Genomic DNA, 22,200 nt, shown 5'->3' with positions numbered 1-22,200 from the left:
ATGTATCCTAGCTACAAGGGAACTCTTTCTGTTATCTTTTATCAGGGGTTCTGTATTCCTGAGAGTGAGAACTGAAGGTGAAGGAGAGAGGTAGATATTATGGTCTAATGCTGGGGGCCATTTCCTCTGGATGAACTTACATAAGAATAAAGCCCTTCAATTTATGGAATGTCTGCAGAGTGATTCTTCAAACTTAACATTGGCGACGAGGATGGCCAGAGAGTCACGGCTCCCGGCAAGCTACAGGAACTCATCACCGGTCTGAATCCCTCCTGGTGCATGAAATCGGAGGAGAAGTAATTACAAGCAGAGGAAGTGAGTTTTGGAAATCGAGGGGAATACCATTTTGTGGCAGAGCGAACAGCCTGCATTGAAGTCCAGGAGAGAGGTCGCCCATCCTGCTGGGAAAGAAGCTCCCTATCGCATTAACGGAACAGGAGAAGGAAATCTATTGTTCAAGGGCAGCGATTTGTTTACTATTTTACAATCAAGTATTGACTTTAGAGCCAGTGCATTTTAAGGTAAGTTTCTCAGCCGTTGAGTACACCCGCTGTCCAGTGTTTATTATTGAACGTCCCAGAGGAACGCTGTCTTGCCGCCCATTGCAACGCAGCTCACGGCATCATTGTAGTTCTGAGGAAAGAACCTCGGAACGCAACAGCCTTCCAAAGGGCTGTGTCTTTCATTTGCTAAGGCTGCACGTCATCACGCTTGTTAGAAAAGAGGACCCTGAGGTGTGGCAGCCATCTTTGGTCCATGTCAACAAGTCTGTCTCCCGGAGCAACAAGGCAATTTGTTTCCTGGAAGACGCTTTGTGTATTGCGAAGCGATAGCTACTGCTGCAATTTGCTTGGAGTGATGACAACGGTGGGTACATACATCGGATATTTTGGTGGATTTTGCTGATAATTAGTGCTCTCCTTCTTGCATGTAACATTGAAGAATACTGGATTTTGCATATCTTTTAAAGAGGGAGTTTACTTGTGTTTGGTGGTGATGCTGTTCGTATTAGAACATGGCCAATATACCTGCCCCAATATTTTTTCTGCCAACGCCAGGTGAGCCTAGAGTGCGCTGGCTGGATTGGAGGGAAGGGTTTTATAAATATGTGTTAACAGCATTTGGGCCCAACTTTTCCAATGAGCGCAAGGAGGCGCTACTTTTCCATTGTTTGGGAGCTGCGGGACAGGAAGTTTTGAAAAAGCTCCCAGATCCTCCTGATATTCCCAAAGGGGGACCTTATGAAAAGACTTTGGAAAATTGGATAAGCACTATTGTATTGAAGAGAACATAATATTAGAAAGATACAAGTTTGCCTCAAGATCTCAGAAGAGTGGAGAGAGCATTGAAGAATTTATAACCGCCCTGAGGGGTTTGGCTGTCAAGTGTAGATTTGACCATTGTCAGGACGAGCACTTGAGGGATCAATTAATGATCAAATGTTCAAATGACAATATCAGGAAGGAATTGTGGAAGGAAAGGAATCCTTCTCTAGACGGAGCAATTGAGATTGTGAAGACAGTATAGCATACGGATAAATGTATTAGGGTTCAACTAGACAATCCATCTGTTGATAAAGCTAAGTCTGATGACAATGAAGCTGCCATACAGAAAGTTTCAAGAGTGACACAGAATGGTGTTGCAGGGCCTTCACGCCGTTTTACGCAGATGGGCAGGAGGTCAGGAAGTCGTCAAGGCCCCACCACCAGGACATGGGGCCAACAGTGGCCGTCCATGAGTGTGGCCAAAGCGTCACCTAGTGAGACCAGTGCATTTAAGGGTGGTAGAGACTCTAGTTACTCGAGAGCTCCTTCGGGAAGGAGGTGTTTCAGGTGTGGAAGCCTGTCACATTTAGCGTCTGATAAAGAATGTTATGCTATTCACATTACATGCAATGATTGTGGTGTCAGAGGACACATGGCCAGGTGTTGTAGGAATTTCAATGCTTACGCAAGTCAAATACATGAGGTTAATGTTGAGTATGAATTTGATCCGAATGGTGATGCTGGTAGGGAGGTAGTGTTCTCAGTCAATGCTATTGATGGCGGAGTGAAAAAAAGAAACCATATGCCACGGTGATGATTGGAAGTATACCAGTCTTGATGCTGATGGATAGTGGTGCGGATTATACTTTGATAAGTGTGCATGTGTGGAGAGAAAAGTTTGGATGCTGTACTTTGTGGGAGAACATTGTGAGAGCGAATGCCTATGGAGATGTGCCAATAGAGATAATAGGATGTTTTGAGGCTGAGTTACAATTCAAGGACAGGAAGTCGATAGGGACAATTCATGTGGCTAATAGAGGTGGAGAACTTCTGTCTTGGAGTGATCAGGCAGAATTGAAAATAAGGCTAGAAGCTAGTCATCGTGATCCACTATTGGCGGTGGAGAGTGAGGCCACCAAACCCAGCATCAAGGTGGGTGATACGAGAGTACTGACCAACACCACAACTGATAAGTTAGGATGTTTGAAGGGGTTTGTGCATACAATTCGATTGAAGGGTGATGCCATTCCCAAAATAGCCAAATTGCGCACCATTCCATTAGCTCTTAGAGAGGATGTGGAAAGAGAGTTGAGGAGAATGGAATATGAAAGGGTGATGGAGAAGATTGATTGCTCAGAGTGGGTTAGTCCCATTGTAATAGTAAAAAAGAGTAATGGTTCGTTTCACATATGCATCGATCTCAGACATTTGAAAAAAAAATGGTAGTGGCCGATAGATTTCCCTTACCCAGGATTGATGATCTGTTAGTGGGAGTGGCTGGTGCCAGAGTATTCTCCATTATTGACCTGAAATCTGCCCACCATCTGGCGGAATTGCATCCTAACTCTTCTGACCTTACAGCATTCATAACTCCGATTGGTGTTTTCAGATGTGTGCGTATGCTGTTCAGATTGTTTTCGGCAGCAAGTGTTTTTCAGAACATAATGTACAAGTTATTGGGAGGTGAGAGAGGTGTCATGTGCTACCAAGATAATGTGCGTGTGTGTGGGAAAGCTGAGATAGAACATGATAAAAGATAAGAGAGAGTTTTGAATATACTTAAAGAAGCGGGTCTTACAGTGTCATTAGAGAAATGTACATTCAAAGCTGACAAAGTATCTTGGCCATGAAATCACAGGGGAAGGGGTCAAACCCAAAGAAAAAGCCATTGAAGCTATTTGCAAAATGGAAGCACCTAAGTCAAAGGGGGATGTATTGTCTTTCCTCGGTTTGGTCGAGTTTTATGGCAAATTTATTAGAGGTCTATCCAATATGTCAAGAAATATGAGAATGCTGACTCGAAAGGGAGTTACCTTTAAGTGGAATGATTTATGTAAGGAGGAGTTTGACAGGATTAAGGATTCTATTATCAATGCTCCTATTTTGAAAACATTTGAAGAGGGTAGAAGCTCTTTGCTGTTTGTAGATGACAGTGATTATGGTATTGGAGCATTCTTAATGCAGGAAGATCAGGAAGGTCTGCACACAATAGCGTTTGCATCTAGGTCTCTCAAAGGACCTGAGAACAGATACAAAGTAGTGGAAAAAGAAGCATTAGCTTGTGTCTGGGGAGTGGAAAAATTCAAAAGATTTTTGTGGGGAAGTGCGTTCACAATTTGCACCGACCATAAGCCTTTGATTGGGATATTCACCAAAGGTGCTTTGGAAGGAGTCTCCAGGTGCATTATGAAGTGTGTGACTTCTCTACAAGGTTTGCAATATAACATGATTCATGTCAGTGTCGAGCTAATGTAATTGCTGATGCTTTGTCCAGATCAGTCCAAAGAGAAAATTCAACTGGAGAGTCTTTTGAGCCATGAGAAGGATGTTGAGATATTTCAAGTTCATGAATCGATAAAGAAAGATGATTGGGACACTGCATGTTCTGAGGATGAGATGTACCAGAAAGTGTTGATATTAGTGATGGATGGTAAGATAAAGAAGTACATTGGTGATCTAGGTGGCTTTGCCAAGGTTAAAGAAGAACTTTGGATTGATAATGGGTATTTGCATAAGGGTCATCAGATGGTGGTACCTCTCAAAATGAGGAAATTGGTAATAGACCTAGCCCATGTTGGGCACTTGGGTCTGGCTAGAACCAAAGGTTTGGTTAGGTCAGATTTTTGGTGGCCTAGTGTTGACAAGGACACTGAAGAGCAGGTTAATTACTGCAGTGATTGCATTGAAGGTAATAAGGGACTTTGAGTACAGAGAGTGCCTATGACTGTTAGATCACCCACGGTTCCTTGGGATGAAATTGCCTTGGATTTGTTAGGTCCTTTTAATATTAGAGGTGGAAGAGATACCTATGTGTTGGTTGTTATGGATTTATTGTCTAAATGGCCTGAGGTATGTGTACTAAAAGATATTTCCAGTGGCAGTATCATAAAGTTTATGGAACAATTGATTTGGAGAGAAGGACTCCCCAGGAAATGTTTGTCGGATAATGGGCCCCAATTGGTGTCCAGGGAATTCAGAGAGTTTTTGAGTAGTCATGGCATTGAACAGGTAAATACCTCTCTCTACCATCCCCAGACCAATGGGTGCGTAGAACGCTTCAACTGCACTCTCATGGATGCCATTAGAATTGCTGTGGCCAATTTGGGTGACTGGATAAGAACGGTAACGGAGAGTACATTTCAGTACAGGTTAGCCCCACATTGTGTCACAGGTGTCTCTCCTTTTGAGGTTCTAAGGGGAAGGAAACCTATCTCACACGTGTGTCCTGGTTGGATGGGGAAATCCAAATGAGTAGAAGTAGACTTGGAAGGAGTGAGAGGGAGAATATTTGAGTTTGGTGTTAAATCAAAGGAGCGGTATGATCAGAAGAATGCCTGTAGAGTGTTCAAACTGGAGGAAGGTGAATGGATCAAGATAAAAATTCATACCAAAGTACGCAAAGGTGCGTCATTATTTTCTCAGCCTAAACAGGTTGTAAAAGATTTAGGATCTTCTGTTCTGGTCAGAGGAGGTGGTATCTGGAACAAGGAGAGGATAGCACTTTGCAGGAATCTTAAAGACATCTATGTAGAGTGAAAGGGCTATCCATGAGATGTCTTAACTTTAACAACTTTGTTATATCCTTGCGTTTTGCAGCGTTCTTCAGTTTTTTGTTTTTTTGTTTTTTTCTTTTTCAGGATTCTGTAAGAACATTTCTGTTGTTTTGCTGTTCATTTTTGCTTGTGTTTTGTTGGAAAAGGAAGGAGGTCTTAGGAGGTGCTTGGTGTCAACCCTGGACTTCCTTTCTTATAGTTTGTTGATGCCATCCTCCTTGCATTATGTATCCTAGCTGAGTGAGAACTGAAGGTGAAGGAGAGAGGTAGACATGATGGTCTACTGCTGGGGTCCGTTTCCTCTGGATGAACTTATATAAGAATAAAGCCCTTCAACTTATGGAATGTCTGCAGAGTGATTCTTCAAACTTAACAGGGGTTCAAGCACACAGAGACAATAGGGAGTTAAACTCTACCAATCCTGTGTTTCAGGCCCAGTCTCCAGTCGAGTAGACTCCAGGGAAGGGTTCGAGGTTGTAAGAGGTCAGAACAGGCTGAGTGACGTCCCCGTGGATACCAGGTGAGCGTTACAGCGCAAGATCCACTTTGCCTGGTCAACTCGACGCTACTCTCTGCTCTCCACTTGTGTGATAGACCCAGTCACTGGCAAGCTTGTAGTTGGTTAGCTTAATTAATCCTGTAGGCTTTGGCTGTAGGGTGCATTCAAGGGGTGTCGCTATACGCAGTGTATCGAGGACAGGCTTTTGGGGCTGCATGGTTGAGTCTTTCCCACATGTAGTATTGTCAGGATGTTTGTGAGAGCTCACTTCCACTCACAGAGCTTGTTCGCCACTGTTTGGCAGTGTGGCACACTGTATGTTGATATTCTCCCACCCTGTGTGGCAGAGTAGCACTATATGGGTATGGGAAGGGGGGTCCCCAGTGGTATGTTTGTATGTTTGGCGGTCGCTTTTCACCTGGGGAACCTCAAACCAGTGCAGCATTCACTCCGCTATGTTGTGTTCTCTGGTTTTGGTTTCCCTCACACCTCTGGGTCACTGGCAGCCCCGCCGACAATGACTGGAATCGGGATGGCGGCGCGTCACACCCTACACAATTTTGTCCCTGGCAGTGGTCGGTCTGGTGCGCTGCCGCTCGCATCCGGGAGCAATGTTCCTGGTTGAATTGTCACTTTATCACCTCTCCCTGGGGGAGCCCAACTACAGCCTGTAAGCACAATGTCCCACTGTCACACAGCCCGGACTGTTTCAGTTCGGCAGGAAGGTATCAGGGGCACCATCCGTGCGAGGTCCGCTGTGCATATGCAGCATTACAAAGTTCTTTCAGGCTGTCTTCGACCGGTTTCTGGCTTCTCTTGTGTGCGTGCAGGACCCAGCTGGGGTTGAGGAGTCTCCGGGAGGATAACTTCTGCTTCCACAGTGTGGCTCCCCATGTTACGGGCGGGTATGCCGCGGCAGGAATCTGCGCCACTTCACTCACGCCAATGTGTCCAGCCGGTGTGCGATGCCTCCGATCAACTCTGATAGGCCACCGGAACGGCGGTTCTCCCCACACACGTGCTTCTTACCGTGGTGTATATCAGCGATGCAGTCGCTCCTCCAGGCGTCATCGTCCACAGGAGGTGTAGCACTCTCCGCACTCTGCGTTATGTTGGCTGGCCCCCCGCGCCATGCTGCCCGACTAGTGTGTTCGGTGTCGGAGCCCTCTCGTGCCACTCCGGGTCTCCCGAAGAGTGCCCCGACAGGTCTGCACCAGTGCTGGATTGGCCACACCGAAGGCTTCCAGTGCCTCCGCAGCTCCTCACTGTGCTTCAGCTCAGCAGCCGCTGCGTTCCTGATATCGTTCTAGCATAGCTTCCTTACGCTCTGGATCGCTGTCGCAAACCTACCCTTGCGGCCATTTTGGATTCAGTCTTTAATGGCACAGTAAACTTTGAGACAGCCAGGAATCAGCGCAGAAGGCACCTCCAGGGCTCAGTTTCCACTCGCTTGTGCCCAGGATGTTCCGCTCTGAGTAGATTTATTTCAGTGCTGGTTTGGAACGGATATCAGGCTGTTTTGTCAGGATGTGTGCGTCTGCCACAGGAGCAAAAGGAACTCACATCCACATCGCTCCGTAGTTGACCCCTCCTTTTAACTGTGTCCAAGGCAGAGTATTGCATGGGAAAGGCCATGAACCTCAGCCTGTGCTCATCCAGTGCTACAAAAAAGGTGTCCAACCTCTCCCCAGTCACCCATTCCCTTTCTGTCAATGCAACGCTCCTGCTGTATACGTGCACCCTGCAAAACCTGTAAAACACTAAAACACAAGATAAAAGACACATCCCCACCCAACCTCAAGTTCCGTTGGAGTCAACCAGCCATCACGTCCTGCCAACTTGGGCTTCCGGTGTAGGACAAATACAACCCGCAACTGCACCACACCTTACTACTGTTGTCATGGAATCGGGGTCTGCATCTCGTTCTTAATCGACTCGTGTCTGACTTTGCTTTTGATCAAAATTAAAAATTACCAATCCCTCCAACCAGCAGCGAAGAACACCCGCAATGGGCCCCAAAACCTTACGTTGATGGGACAGGGAGAAATGAAGCATGAGATGTTGCATTGAGTCCACTCAACTTCGGGACCTTGTGACTTTAGTCCAAGCCCCCCCTGCAGGATGGGTGAAATTCAGATTGATCCTGAGCTGATCCGGCAGGTGAAGACGGTCGCACAGTCTGATTCATAAGCAGCATAGCATCCTGCATAGGTGTGACAATTTTGACCCTCCATCCAGGGTACAAATCGCTGGACAAAGGAATCCCCAGCGATGCATTGTGCCCTTCTCACTTAACCTTAATGTAAAATTGCAAAGGGCTCTTCTCTTGGTCAACATCACATGGGCAAGATCCTGCAGCAAGATTATCCTGGAACACTTGAAGACAACTTCCAGTGGCGCTCTTGCTGCCGTCATAATGTCCTCTTTTGTGCAATATTAATGGACCCTGGTCAGTACGTCCAGGAACCACTTGTTCTGAGGCTGAGGAGTAGGGAACACAGAGTTCTATTTCCTTGTCGTCCAAGCCATTGAAGCAAGGTCCTAATCAAGTCCAGCACATGAATCCAGGACCTGAGTAGGCAAATGTTTCTCCATGATCTATTCTCCAAGTCTTCCATCCGTAGGTGAACTATGGAATTTTGAGCACCTAGCTTCTACACCCTGTTGGTCAGCTGAGACAACTCATACCGAGAACTTGCAGGTATTATTCTCCAGGTCATCAACGTGAGCCTCTCACGAGCTTATTGACGACGGCCAACCTTCTCGGCGCGTTCACTCACTCACTGCCCTGCATTTCTTTCTTCAGTTCAGACAAGATCTGCAGGAGATCCCTTTGTGTCAAGAGCAGACATAACCCATTATGCCTCAGGCCCCCGAGTAGATCTGGGCCTTCACCAAAATCTCTGCTTTATTAGACTTGTCCTGGTTTTGCATCAGGGCCAATATGTTGCTGCATCTACCCTTTTGGGGCGTCTTGGTGGACATTGTAGTAGGTCCTGGTACAATGAGGATCAGAGGGTTCGGCCTCTAAATGGTCAAAAATAGCTTTGGTAGCAAGGAGGATTCCCCCTCACCCTTAATGTTATCCAAAATGTCAGATTAAGCTCATAGCGATGGATTGCACCTCCTCCCGTGTGCGTTGGGGGCTTCCAGGAGACAGCGCAAGGCTATCGGAGACTAGTGTGGAGAGTATTATCTTCCCCAGAAATGGAGGGGCCACTGACCGCCACCAGGCGATTCACAAGCACCAGCCCCACATCTAGAACAAGAGGAGGAAGGCATGCTTTATGTCCAGCCGACCAGCGCCACACTCGGCCTCAGAGGATTCACCAGCACAAAGCACAGTCCCCATTCTGCCGCCCAGATAGCAGTGAGCGACATGAAAGCAATGAAGGAGGGAGGAGAGGGCACACAACGAAAACCCGGGCCCAGAGATGATTTCCACACCATCAGGAAGAATCACAGCTGGGTAAGCAGGACCGTGGGCCGCAATCCCCAAGCAGCATTCTCCCACAGGCACAGTGTGTACCGCAGCGGGAGAACCCGACTGCCCTGACACAGGCTGCGCCGGCACATGCAATCTTGTCCACTGCGACAGGCCGGCCGCGCCACATCAAAAACCACTGCTCCTCCAGCAATACCGCACCCAGCAGATGATTCTGCGGCTTCCAGAGGTGCTCGGCAAGCTTCGATGCTCTTCCATGTGAGTTGCAGGCGATATGGGACGATCACAAGCCCTTATGTAACCGTGGCCCTGCAGAGCTCACATAGAGTATGTCCGCCGCTGTGTTCTTCTACTGATCTAGCACTCGTAAAAGTAAGAATGGTGAGCCCACCAGGGTGCACAAAGAAAATGCAAAATAAAGCCAGCGCTCCTTGGCCCCACGCCTTGAATTATCTGCACCCTGGGTGACAGCAAAGTTCAAAAGACGAAAGATGGACTTGATGCTTATACTGGATGTCATGGCGTTGAAGTATGACACTTGTCTTGTTGATCTAGAGAAACGCAATAAGGAGTTGTAACAGAAGGTGGAAGATCTAAATAACAGGGAAAAGACGGTGTAGCCTATGTTCCCTGGATGCTGAACAGGCGACCTCGACGCACGTGGAGAAAATGGTCCAGGAGACCCTCAATATCCTCTTTGTGGAGCAAGGAGGCTTTGCCCTGCAGACTGATCAAGATCACAGAGGAGGGAGAACAGTCCTAGGTAGATTGTGGTATGTTGCCATTATAACATTGACGAGGCTTGCATCCTTGAAAAGGCAGGGATGAACAGGGTATGGGCTACAAAGGGCATAAGGTTTGCATTTTGCAAAACCTGTCCACCCTGACTTTAAGCACAAGGCGTGAATGCTGTGTTCTCATTTATGATGGCTTGAAAAAAAAGGAATTAAATATTGCTGTGGAAATCCCTTCGCCTTGATCTTTGAGAGTCATAACAAGCCCTATGTGATGGACCAAGAGGACATTGCGGAAGTGACCCAAACCTCAGTTGAAACTTAGCAATCAGTTGAACTGGAAAGGGCAGCATAGAATACCACAGCACAGAAGGACCAAGGATTTCAACGAAGAAGGCTAAGGCTCTCAGAAATTTGTACATTCAGCTGATTGAGTGCCTCTACAGGAGCAACAAATCGAGGTAGTGTTCCGGTCTAAGTTTGACGGTTCTCGGGAAGACTGAACTAGTAGAGTGGGTACATTTGGAGGATTTAAGAGGTTGATGGCGGAGTTCCTTTTTGGTGTGCTGTTGCTCAATGTAAAATAAATGCAAATAGGCCTCAGTGGGATTTGAGTTGGTTAAGGCGTAGGAAAGGTGCTGGGGGCTCTCCAGTTTTTCACCTTAATGGTAAGCGTGGGAAATAGGAGAGATCTTCTACAAGACGTAGGATTAATTGGTTTGTATTAACTTGGTTCTGTGGATTCTGAAGCAGGGTTTCACTGTTTTGGTGGAGGTATGGGCGGGTTTCATTTCTGGATGGTTGTTAGAAGGGAATCGTAGTTGCATATAAAGAAAGACGGAGGCAGTAGAGGTTGGACTTGTGAGGGTCAACGTCGAGAATCATGGAGGATAGAGGGATGGATGACAGTCCTAATGTTGAAAGATGGTTGATGTTGACTAGGAGGGTTAGGCTGTGTTCACTTTGAATTTAATGTGGTGTGGCGATTGGATCCTCAGATTGTTCATCTCAAAAGTGTTGAAAGGTAGAAGGAATTTGTGTGAAGAGGCATGTGTTTGCTGCATTGATTTGGGTGGGTTCAGTCAAAGGTTTATTAGTGACACTGATCGCTATGTATTGTCCTAACCAAGGGCAAGTCGTGGTTTTACAAACAGCCCTAGGGAAGTTGAATTAGTCTGTAAAGGCGGTCTTAAAACTGGGAAGGGACTTCAATCCGGTAGTAGACCCCGGAATGGATGGATATGCATCTGGAGCGCTCCCTGGTGGGGGATCAGGTGTGGGTAATCCTGAAATGTTTCGGGGGATGTTAGAAGATTATGGGTTGCTGGACTATTAGAGAATGGTATTTTAGGGAACATTTAGTGGACATGATAGAGATGTTTTTGCAAGGAATTGGAATGATTGTCTCAATAGGAATTGACTGGAATGCAGCCAAAGCCTCGTCGTGAGGGCTTTTGATCAGTGAAGGATTCAGTTAAGGAGGGGGATTTGTACAACACCTTCTAACACCCTTTGGCACAATTGGGAACTGCTAAGGAATCTGGGAGGCTGCAGGACATGATCAACCAGGTTAAGGGAGAACTAAAGCAATTGCAAAGCAGAGAGATTTAGAATAAACTTTTTTTCCTCAAGCAGCGATATTATTCTGAAGGTAATAAAGCGGGCGCCTTGTTAGTCGGGAGGTGGAAAAAGCAGAGGGAAGGAAACCAAGTTGGTCGAATTGGGTCTACCTCTTGGGGAAAGGTGCACCACAAACCAAGTAGATAGCAGTGGCTTTCGTAGAGTATTCTGAGAGCATGTGTAGAAGTGAGTCTTTGGGACCTGCTCAGCTAGTTAAAGATTATTCTTTGTCCATAGAGTTTCCTTATTAATATTTTACGACATGCTTTATAACCTAGACCAGTCTCTAAGCATAGTACCAGGATTCAAACCTGTGTTGCTCTGTATTTTCTTGCTTCCAAGACAAAAGCGTTGCCCCTGAGCTATCCATCTGGCCTAAACTTGGAATTGAAGCGACAGCAGTGCTCGAGACTTTGATCAAGCACAAAGGTGGTGATCCAGATGATTAAGGGCTGAAATCTGAGTGAGTCCCAGGACAGGATGGTTTTTCAGTTGTGTTTTGTAAAAGATATTAAGAGAGAATGTCCCCGAAACTACAAGCGGTATTCAATGTGATTGCAATGGCTAAGGGCATTCAACCCTCTTTCCTTGAGGCCTCTATCTTAGTTATCCCCAAAAAAGGGAAAGATGTAGTCACTGGTGGCTAATATACGCCTATTTCTTTGACTAACAATGACAGCAAGATTTTGATACACTCATTGGTCCACAAGCTTGATTGCTTTTGGCATGATTTGATTCACCCAGATCACGTGGGGTTTGTTAGAAATCGTCCAGGGGGTGATAATGTTTGAAAGACGGTAGACCTCATTCGTGCAGCGAGACGCTGCCTAATAGATTCAAGGCTTACTCTCATTCGGTGCTGAGAAAGCATTTTGCTGGGTCTCTTTTTATTTATGATGCAAGTCCTGAGGTGATGTAACTTTAGCCTAATTGGATCATTTGGATATTGCAGCTATACTCTAAACTTCAAGCAACTGTGAGGGTACATGCATGTTCATCACAATCATTCACCTTGGGTAGGGGAACACGACATGGGTGTCCCTTGTTGCCTTTATTATTTATGTTAAGCATTGAACCGATGGCGATTAAAATCAGGGGCACACTCTAATACAAGGTTTCAAGGTGCAGGAACAATAATATAACCTTTGGCTTTTTGCTGATGATGTCCTGTTTAATCTGTCTAGCCCACAGGACTTCATCCCGTCTCTGTTTCCATACTTGAAGACATATCTAAAGGTCTCGGAATAAGGATTAATGCAGAAAGATAGATTAGTTTGCCCTTGGGCCTTAGAAAAAGAACTTTATGGGATGTCCTACGGCTGGTTTCTTTACAAATTTGATGGGATAAAATGGAAAGGGTTTGGCTCTCTGCTGATGTCTCAAGATTCTTTCAGATGAATTACTCACCATTCTGGAAACAGATAAACTGGTGTATGGAGACATAAGACTCTGGAGCTCTCTTGGTTGAGGAAATTAAAATGTTGGAAAATGAATGTTCTCCCCAGACTGTTGTTTCTATGCACTATGTTGCTGGGGGAAGTTCTGAAGGCCTTATTGGAGGGCGATAAACATTGCTTTTCTGAGGTTCTTCAGGTGAAACTGGGCCAGAATCCCATTCATGGCAATGTCTTTTCGCAAGGAAAAAGGAAGTGGTGGGCTTCCACATGTGTTCTGCCTGCCATTTTGAAGCAGCCCATTTAGAAAAACACCTAGGAAGCAGCGGGTTAACTTGGAAAACTGCTTTGAGTGGTTGTGGGTTTATAAGAGGGATATCCCGAAAATCGTTAATGAACATACAGCATTACGTCCATGATGTTTGGTATGGAGGGACCAGAGACCTTGCTCGAAGAGCTGAGGGATCTTGGGAGGTTCCAAAATTGGGTTAAAGCTGGGTTAAAGAGAGTGGTACAGCTCTGGAACGAAGATAAATGTATAGTTCTCCAGCAACGTTAGAATCATTTAGGAATTGGATAGCTCTCCGTATAAAACAAGTTATTCCGGGCACAAAGTGGAAAGAATGTGTGTCCCCTCAACTGGTTAACTTAAAAAATGTGATGGATCAACAAATGGGTAGTAGGGGCCTCTTTCTATAAGATCCTCTAAAGCCAAATTGGGTACCCCCTTTTCAGATGGGTTGTGATCATTGATGTGTGGGAAGGTTTCCCTCTCTAATCCATATAAACTTCATATCTTCAATCTCCTGCATTCATTTATTGCAGTTTCTGCCAGTTAGATGGGTGACATTTTGTAGTGATGTCAGTGGTCAGTGTCTGAGACAGTGTGGGGAGTGAGGTATGTATTGGCACATGTGGTGGGAAAGTAAGAAAGTCAAAAGCTAATAGGAGAAGGTTTTGTAATGGATTAAAGGCTACGATTTAAGGCAAGTGTAATCGCCTCACATTAATTTGGACTACCGCCGAGGGAGGAATGATTCCACCGCCTGCTGCACATGGTACATTACATGCTACTGGAGGCGAGAGGCTGTTTGGTGGTGGCTTGGAAAAGGGAACACTTGCCAACAAGAGGAGAATGGTTGAACAAAGTGAAGGAGCCATATCAGTTGGAAAAATTCACAAATGGGCTATACGAGTTGTCCAGAAACATTGAGCAGGAATGCACCTCTTTTGGTCAAAGGAACATAAAGCTTTATTGGAAAAGATTAGATTTTAGTTGCAATACCAAAACGAAGGGAAGTGATCTGGGCTATATTTGGCAGAACAATATGAAGTAAGGGCTGAAGATGCTTGTGAGTAATTTCAACTCATCCATGTGTATAAAAAGGGAACAATTGCGGGGTTGAATGTTTTCTGTGCACCTTAGGTGGCTTTGATATTAACAATGCGGGAAAGGTGGGACAGGTGGGTGGGGAAGGAGAGGGCTATATGGCTCACAGAGGGAGTGTTTGTATTCTGACATGCATTACTTGTCTGCTGTTTTCTAGGTGATGAGGTTGGTGAGAATGGCAAGGTGATTGGGTAATTGCAGGGTTGCACTGTTACGGGATAGTGATGTTATGTATGTTGTCATTGTTGTGGTTTTGATTGTTACTTGTTTGTAATCAAAAATTAATCAAATTATTTTTCTAAAAAGTACTGACGATTGGGGCAGGGAGTATGCACAATGGAGGTCAGCTGAGGCCATTGCGTATATGGTGCAAATGAAGCCCACTCTTTTTTTAATTCGAGTGCCATAAGTATGGATGGCTTGAGACTAGCATTGCATTTGTCAGTATGGTGAGTTCATCTAACTTAATTTGTTAGATTGTTACTGACATTGTTGTACACAGATGGTTTACAGTTTGATATACTTTGGAAATGGTGTCTGCACTGACATTGTTGGATATCGTTACAGCATTTTATTACAAGTGGTTGGGGGTGTTCTAGCGGAAGGAATAGAGTTGAATTGCAGCTGACCGTAGCTCTCTTTCTACAGATTTCTATACAAACAGCTTATGATTTTTTATTCTGGAAATCCTTTGGCTCTGGAAAAATCCATCTTCTGCTTTTCAAAGGAGCGCGACATCCTGGTATTAAAACCATATATATTATTCCATCTGTACCTGAGGCAGGTCCCTGCAGGAGCAGCAGAGAGCTTCTAGTAAGTGTAAATTGACCAAATGCTTGTTTCTTTGTGTTTGCTCTACTTAGACACTCAAGTTTACGCTTTTGGTAAACATTTACTGACATACTGGTGGTGCACAAGTGGCTATTACAATAATGGTTATTTTGTATCGTATCATTCTTTTTAGAACCATTTCACATTAGTAGATAGGGAAACATGTTAATACAAAATAGGGACAAGTTAATCTCCATCAAAATAGGCAAAACATCTGCGGTTATGTTGTTCTTCTTCTCTTTATTGGGATGGTCTTTGGAACATCCTGTTTGGGAAAATGCCCACCATCAGGTGAAAGGTTTAGAAAGCAACTGCAGCCTCTAAACTTTCAACCTTCATATAGACTATTTTAAAATAGGTTTGTGTTGATAAAAGCTTCCCTTCTCTTAAAGCAAAGGATTGTGGGAACTTGACAAACTACAATTCCACAGAAACCCCCAGTTTCACCTTTGAGTTACTTGTAAAAACCAACCCTTGGGTTACTTGCAAAATCATCCCTTCTTGCTGTAATTTCCTAAAGATAAGACTGCCTTTTTTCCTCAATTAGTCCCAAAACGTCCAAAGGCTACATGTTCTGTACGGAACAGAAATGGGTCAGCCTTTTGAAGTTGTAATTGTTGGTTGATACCTAGATGTGATTGGTCTACAGAAACGTACTGAAGTTGGTTTGTGCACGTTCTTAATCTATATTGGACCAATGCGGTGCAATATAGTGTTTGCACTGTTTGTGTAGTGCAAGCCATTTGCCCAGATCAACCCAGTTCAAGTTTGGGGACGAAATTTGAAAGTTTTGAGCACCGTGTTTTCCGGTTGTATAAATGAATGGCTATTGCCCAAACCCATTCATTCATAGAACCGGAAAACACTATTTTGTTCTAGCACACGGAGTACACAAATAAAATATTGGCTAGGATTCCAGATCACTAATAAAGAGATGTCTCAAAGGGGGTCACATTTGTGTTTCAGCAGTTACTATTATGGGATGATTGAACAGGTACGGATCTCATGACAAAATGAAGCCACCCAAGAACTGCAGATGTCTCGAGGCATCATTTCATCTGGTACTTGTTCTCTCCACTTGTCTCGAGTTTTGTTTCTCAGTCACTCTTGCTTTCCTGTGAATATTAAGACCATGTAGGATTTTCACAAATGCAACCTGGGCAGAGCAACCAGCAAACACACAGTTTATGCAGCAAATGTGAGGCACATGGAAATTGAAGTGAATTAAGAGTAGGGCATAGTTTTGCATAGTGACACACATCACTCTCTGTGCAGCGCCACTGGGAAGTTCCTTGGGCTCTTAATGTTTAAATACATTTTCTTGTGTGAACTATATTTCCCAAGAACAGTGAGATAGCTTTTATCTCACCTTTCTTTTGTGGGTCCAACAAAACACACCACCCTATGTGGAGTGCTGGGGGCAGTGGGGGGGGGGTACATAGTAACTCCTTATCCCACTTCTCATATAACCTTTTCTTACCCTAACTAACCTGAAGGACTGGTGGCAGTAGTTAGTTTTTACTTAGTTAGTACATGGGTACCCATGGGTGACCTTTTTTCTAAAATGGCCCCTGTCGTCTTGTTTCGCCATTTCTTGTTTGTCAGTTCCTTCTGGGCTTTTACTCTGTTTAAACTAGGTTTGAGTCCTTTTTGTGTTTTTGCCTTTGGTGGGCTTCAACCCTAAAGCCCACCCAGTCTCCACTGTGTCTGGGAAGGCCCTCCCTGTGCCATTTACAGCTGTAGGGTCTGTGAATGAATGGGATTTCGCATAAGAGGGGAGGCTTTTGGCACCGCATGCAGAGTCCATAACTGGAACATCATATCCGACGAGAAAGCGATCAGAGTCACCAGCAGTACCTTTCAGGACCGCAGAAGCACATGTGAAATCTTGCAGCTGTGCTGAACCCGTTTTCATTTCGACAGGGAAGATCCGTGCAGGACGACTTCCTCCCTTGGGCTGATGGGACCAAGTAGCCTTGAGGCCTGCTTCATTTTGACTCATCCCCGGCTTGCTGCGACTTTCCTAGGCTGCAGAGTCCCAATGCCCCTGGACCCCTGCCCATTATCGAGTGTATTGTCTTCCCAAGATCAAATCCGGCCAAAACTTTGTGGGAACCTTCAAGGACCTCCATAAGCAGGAACTCTTCATCCAGAGTCCCTCACCAGAGTCCAGGACCAAGGAAACTCCAACTATAGCTATTTGTTTCTCTTTGGTGCTGAGAAAAAGGCACCAAAACAACACAGAGCTGCTGAATCATGTGGAATCCATTGCTGCAGAGTCCCTCTCCAGAGTGCTGCAGCAGAAGCCTGCCAGACGTCTTCCCGTTCGTCAGCACGACCAAGGACCAGGAACAAGGGTCTGCATCACTGCATCAGGAAGGCATCCAGCTGGAACCTCTTTTTCAATTCTAAGGTACTGTGGGGCTTGGGGTAGAAATACCTTTTGCCACTTGTAGTGCTCGCTGGCTTGTATTATTTTAACCCCTTTGAAGCTAACCTCAACTCACCTCTGCTGGCCTTCCCCTTGAGCTCCTGTGATTTTTCAAAGAACTCCTGAATGTCTGATAACATTTTTCCACGAAAAGCTGCATCAGAACTGGAACTGTCTCATTGACTTGGCTGTCCTGGTTTCCTAAAGGCTCCTCTTCTGAACCCTATTTGCTTTGGCAGTTCGTGTTCCCTTGCAGGTTTTAATTGTTGACACAATTATTGCTGGGATAAAAGACTACCTACATCCCTCTGGGAGAAACTAACTATTGAACCAGTTGAAAGTGTGTTCTACTTTAACTCCAACCATTTCCCCTCCTCAGCCCAACATTGCAATGGTGAACAGAAATAAGTGGTAATACTGTCCTTGATTGATGTCACTCCGTTTGTTGGAACATGATTAGCCTAGAAAATAATCACTCACCTTCATTATTGGTTCTTATTTGAATGAATTCTATCTTGCACCGAATGTTACTATTAGTTGCTGCTTTTTAAAGAATGCTTAATTTGCCTTGTGTATATGTAAATAAATAATGTAATATAACTCTTAGGTGTGGAAGTGTGTACTTGGTGCCTTGTGTTTACTGATTTCATTGTGCTATTCTAAAGCTCACTTTACCCCTCCCAAGATAAGCCTTGCTGCTCAGTCTACCAACTTCTGTAGTACAGGCCTATATTAAGAGTTGGATCTGTGTAATACCAAGTCTTTTGAAGTCCCACACCAGTTGGACTTTACAAAATCTTATCTTATCTAACTCATTTTTTGACTAAACATCTTTTCTCACATTAAGAAATCATTCAAATAGTTTGTGAGGCCTTGGGAGGAGGGGGATTCTTGGAAGGAAAGCCCTGCATTTAGGGTACCTAATTACTTAATCCACTTGTCTCCACTATGGTGTACTCTTCCCCAGACATCAGTACAATGTTCCACTGTGGCCTAACCTCTTTCAGTCCCTCCTTACCCACACTGTCCACTGTTTATGGTGATTGACTTTGGCAGAAAACAAACTTGGATATCTGATAAATTGAGGCACAGGTAGGAAAACAAACCTTGAAAACGAAGAGGACTACAAGGTGCCTGAATAGTTTATGGGATACTCATAGAAGCTCATGAAAGGTATTGGCTAGCCTGTGGTGCTATCCAGTGGAAACGCAGCATGAAGAAACTATGGTGCTCATCCATTCCTTCTCAAACCAGCTGTTGGCTTTCTCTATAATTGGAGAATATGGCACTCTGGATAATGAAGCAGGATCGTGTTTGTCTTCTACCGTTCTCCTCACCCGAGAAGTATTTGCAAATTCAAGAATAATGTAGAATATGCCTTGAAAGGCCCTTGGGATGTCCTCATAAGGCTCCGCTCTTAGAACAGAAAGAATCCATATTGTTATGTGACACTTTTACTTTAGTGCACTTGGCTCACACATGGAGTTCTTGGACAATGCTTACAAATTGATTTACAATGATTAACTGGGCTTTATATCTGTAACAGCAGACCTGTAGTTTCAAACTATTAATCACTTTTCTTTAGTTTGTCACAATTCGTTTTTCATATACAAACAATCCATCCCTCCCGGGAGGATAGCTCAGTAGCATCGTGCTCAGCCTTGGAAACAAGGCGACACGAATCAACACAGGTTCGATCCCCGGGTCCGCTATTAGAAACCTTCGGATATTAAGCGCGTTATAAATCCGCAACTAAGAGACATATTCCTGTAACAGCGCCTCGATGCCACCGGGCTCTGTGAGCGCTTTAAAAATGCCAAAAAATAAATGTATAATTTCAAAATGTTAGCGGATTTGCACGAAACTCTTCCACTCTGCTGTTCTTTGTAAACCTGATTAATGTATATTGCCAATTCACAGAAAACATCATGTGTACAGTACACCCTAGTGTTTCTTGGTAGTTGTAGATCTAGGAAATATGGCAAAGGGAAACTTCCTTTTCTACCACTATGAGAGTGTGTGTATACCTGAATTAGCTGTATATATTTCACTTGTTTAATAGACACAGTACAGTTAAAGACCAGCTTGGAGTGAAGGGCATTCACTACCAGTAGACATGTCTTAATTTGTTTATATAATTTAATAAGGCTTCATAACACAAATCCTGTTTACTTAGAGGGGCATTTTTTTTAGATCTGCCCACCTGTCAGAAAAAGATTACACACAGTGCTCCAGATAAGCAACATTCATGTCTGTTTTCCTTCTTAAAATCAATCAAATACTGCAGACAAAACAAATATTGACAAAGCCAAATGTTTAGGCATTTGTTATATGAATCAGATATTAGTTTGCAAGCCATTTGACAGCACTGCCATCATATGCTCAGGTAATCCACTCATTTTACAGCTGCTGTTTTATGGGGGTCTGGGTTTGAATTGGGACGGGTGAGTTACATTGGGTCAGATCAGGTAGTTTGTGTCTACTACAGTGGATGAGCTATGGGAGTTGCTAGAGTGGATGGGCTGCTTGAATGAGCTGCTTGTTGCTCGGTTGAGCTAAAATGCATGGGGAGGCTGGAGCATGGTAGTCTCTTGCTGGGTTGCCTCCGGGGGTAATCGCTGGATTGTGAAATCTAGGGGTAAAAGACAAGGGAATGTGTGGGGACAGATCTAGCTATTGCTTGATCCGGATCTTCAGTGTCAACTGTATAATTGGGTTGGCTTATATAGCGATTGTCTTATCTTGTGTGATTCTACCAATGACTGCACCAATATATAGGTTTCTGCTATCGCCTGTTCCATGTGCACCCATGCTCCATCTGTGTCCCTCTGAATTCACTCTTCAACCTCTCCAATTGGAGAGGCCATGTAGTATTTGTAAATGTCTTGCAGTCCAATTCTGAGTTTGGTGTCAATTTTGCTACTCTGGGTCTCTTCCCCCACCAAATGAAATGTGAGTCTAGGCAGTTGTGATTTTTTTTTTTAAACTCTTTATTAGTGGCAACACAGAGATACATGACACTCCTCCACCTGCGACATACATATACAAAACCAATTGTTTACATCATGATCATGACAATCAAGTAACATCACACAGAGTCCTCGCCACCAGAGGCCAAGTTGCATAAATAAGTTCTGAATGGGCCCCATATGTCCTTGGGCCTGCAGGTAGTGGGTCGGGTCATAACATATTGTTCCTCTGACTCATTTACATACGTTAATTCACGCAGAAATTGGTTCATGCTGGGTGGGCTCGCATTTTTCCATTTCAATAGAATACATTTCTTGGCAATTGCACAAGCAACATAATCTTCTAATTTTCTCTGAACATTTGCCTATTTCTCCAAAGAGGTACTTTTGGGGCTTCAGGTCAGGGGGGATCTGTGTGATCTCTTCCAACATTTCAGCGTCCTCCCTCCAGAAACTCCTCACTCCCTGACATTCCCAATACATATTATAGTCTCCTGCCTGTGGCATATTACATTTGGGGCATCCGAGGCACCTGGGGTACATTTCGCTATTTTAATTGGGGTGTAATGTAATCTATTCAGAATCTTGAATTGAATTAACCGCAGGCCTGCGTTCAGGGAGACCTTCTTAGTCAAGGGACAATATCTATTCCATTTTTCGTCATCGATGGGCCCCTGTAAGTCCCTTTCCCATTTTTCTTTTACACTGTTAATTGTGGGGGTTTGGCCCTGCACCGCTGTGTATAGTTTAGAAATTCCCAGGCCACCTTCCGCTGTCCCCAACTGTAAACATGGGTGTGGCTGTGGTTCGTCTGGGAACAGAGGCCATTTCTTTTGAAATGCAGACTTTATGCGGTAATATTGGAGTGTCCTAAGTTGGCCACGTCCAAACGCTCTCAATATTTCTTCCAGGGACACAAATTTATCATTTATGAACATGTCTCTAATTTTCATTTCCATATTAGGGTCCCAGGCCTCCTATAGAGTCTTGTCATGTGTAGGGGGTATAGCTGGATAGTTCCAGAGGGGGACCCCTGGACTGTAGGTTGTTTCTATTCTCAGTCTTCTGTATATGGCCTCCCATGCTTTAACCGTGCAGCTAACTGGGTTGTATTCACACGTGTCCCTGTGTTGTGTATCAAAGATGACTGATTGTATATTTGTGGGGTGTGTGGTGTATTCCACTATTAGTGCATGGGGTGTCTCCTGAGTGGTGTCATACCAATATTTTGTTAATTGTGCTTGAGCCACATGGTAGTATAGTTCAAAGTCGGGAACTGCAATACCGCCCGTAGAGTATGCCTCAGCCATCTTCTCCCAACTAATCATAGCAGTTTTCCCACTCCAGAGGAACGTCACCACTATGGAACGGAGTTTAGCAAAAAAGGTTCTACAGGCCATATTGGAATGCTGACAAACAGATAGAGGAGCTTAGGAAGGATTATCATTTTAAGAACCGCCACCCTGCCATGTAGGGATATCGGCATCTGCCCCCATATCTGGAGTTTCGTGGTGATGGCCTGCAGTGTAGTCTCATAATTGTCCCGATATAGCGTGTTTCTATCGCTGGATACCAGGATCCCCAGATATCTAATGTGTTCATCAGACCATTTGAGTCCGTGTAGCACATCGGGGCACTCAGTGGAAGGTGTGAGTGGGAATATTTCAGACTTGGCTCTGTTCACCCTGTACCCAGAGTAAGCCGCAACATTTTGTATTTACTCCATTATGGGCACTATATTTGTTTTGGGTTCACGGATGTATAATAGCGTGTCATCAGCGTACAGTGAGATTAACTGGATTGAACCTTTTATGTTTATGCCCTTGTCAGCGTGTCTCAGCCGTACCGC

The 22,200-nt window shown here is 44.6% G+C and overlaps 1 protein-coding gene across 1 annotated transcript in view; it reads left to right on the top strand.

Annotated features, from left to right (window-relative positions):
* Nucleotides 1–22,200, top strand: part of LOC138566703 (adenosine deaminase domain-containing protein 2-like) — a 1,803,535-nt gene that overhangs the window by 1,218,671 nt on the left and 562,664 nt on the right. The window contains exon 8 of the mRNA XM_069644294.1: nucleotides 14,769–14,933. Within this exon, the coding sequence (XP_069500395.1) occupies nucleotides 14,769–14,933 (165 nt within the window). The remainder of the gene's footprint in view (nucleotides 1–14,768; nucleotides 14,934–22,200) is intronic.

Source organism: Ambystoma mexicanum, chromosome 2p, assembly GCF_040938575.1.
Source record: "Ambystoma mexicanum isolate Mex_15411 chromosome 2p, UKY_AmexF1_1, whole genome shotgun sequence".
NCBI classification, from domain to species: Eukaryota; Metazoa; Chordata; class Amphibia; order Caudata; family Ambystomatidae; genus Ambystoma; species Ambystoma mexicanum.
The sequence above is the reverse complement of the archived record's forward strand: the minus strand, read 5'-3'. Positions and strand labels throughout refer to the sequence as shown.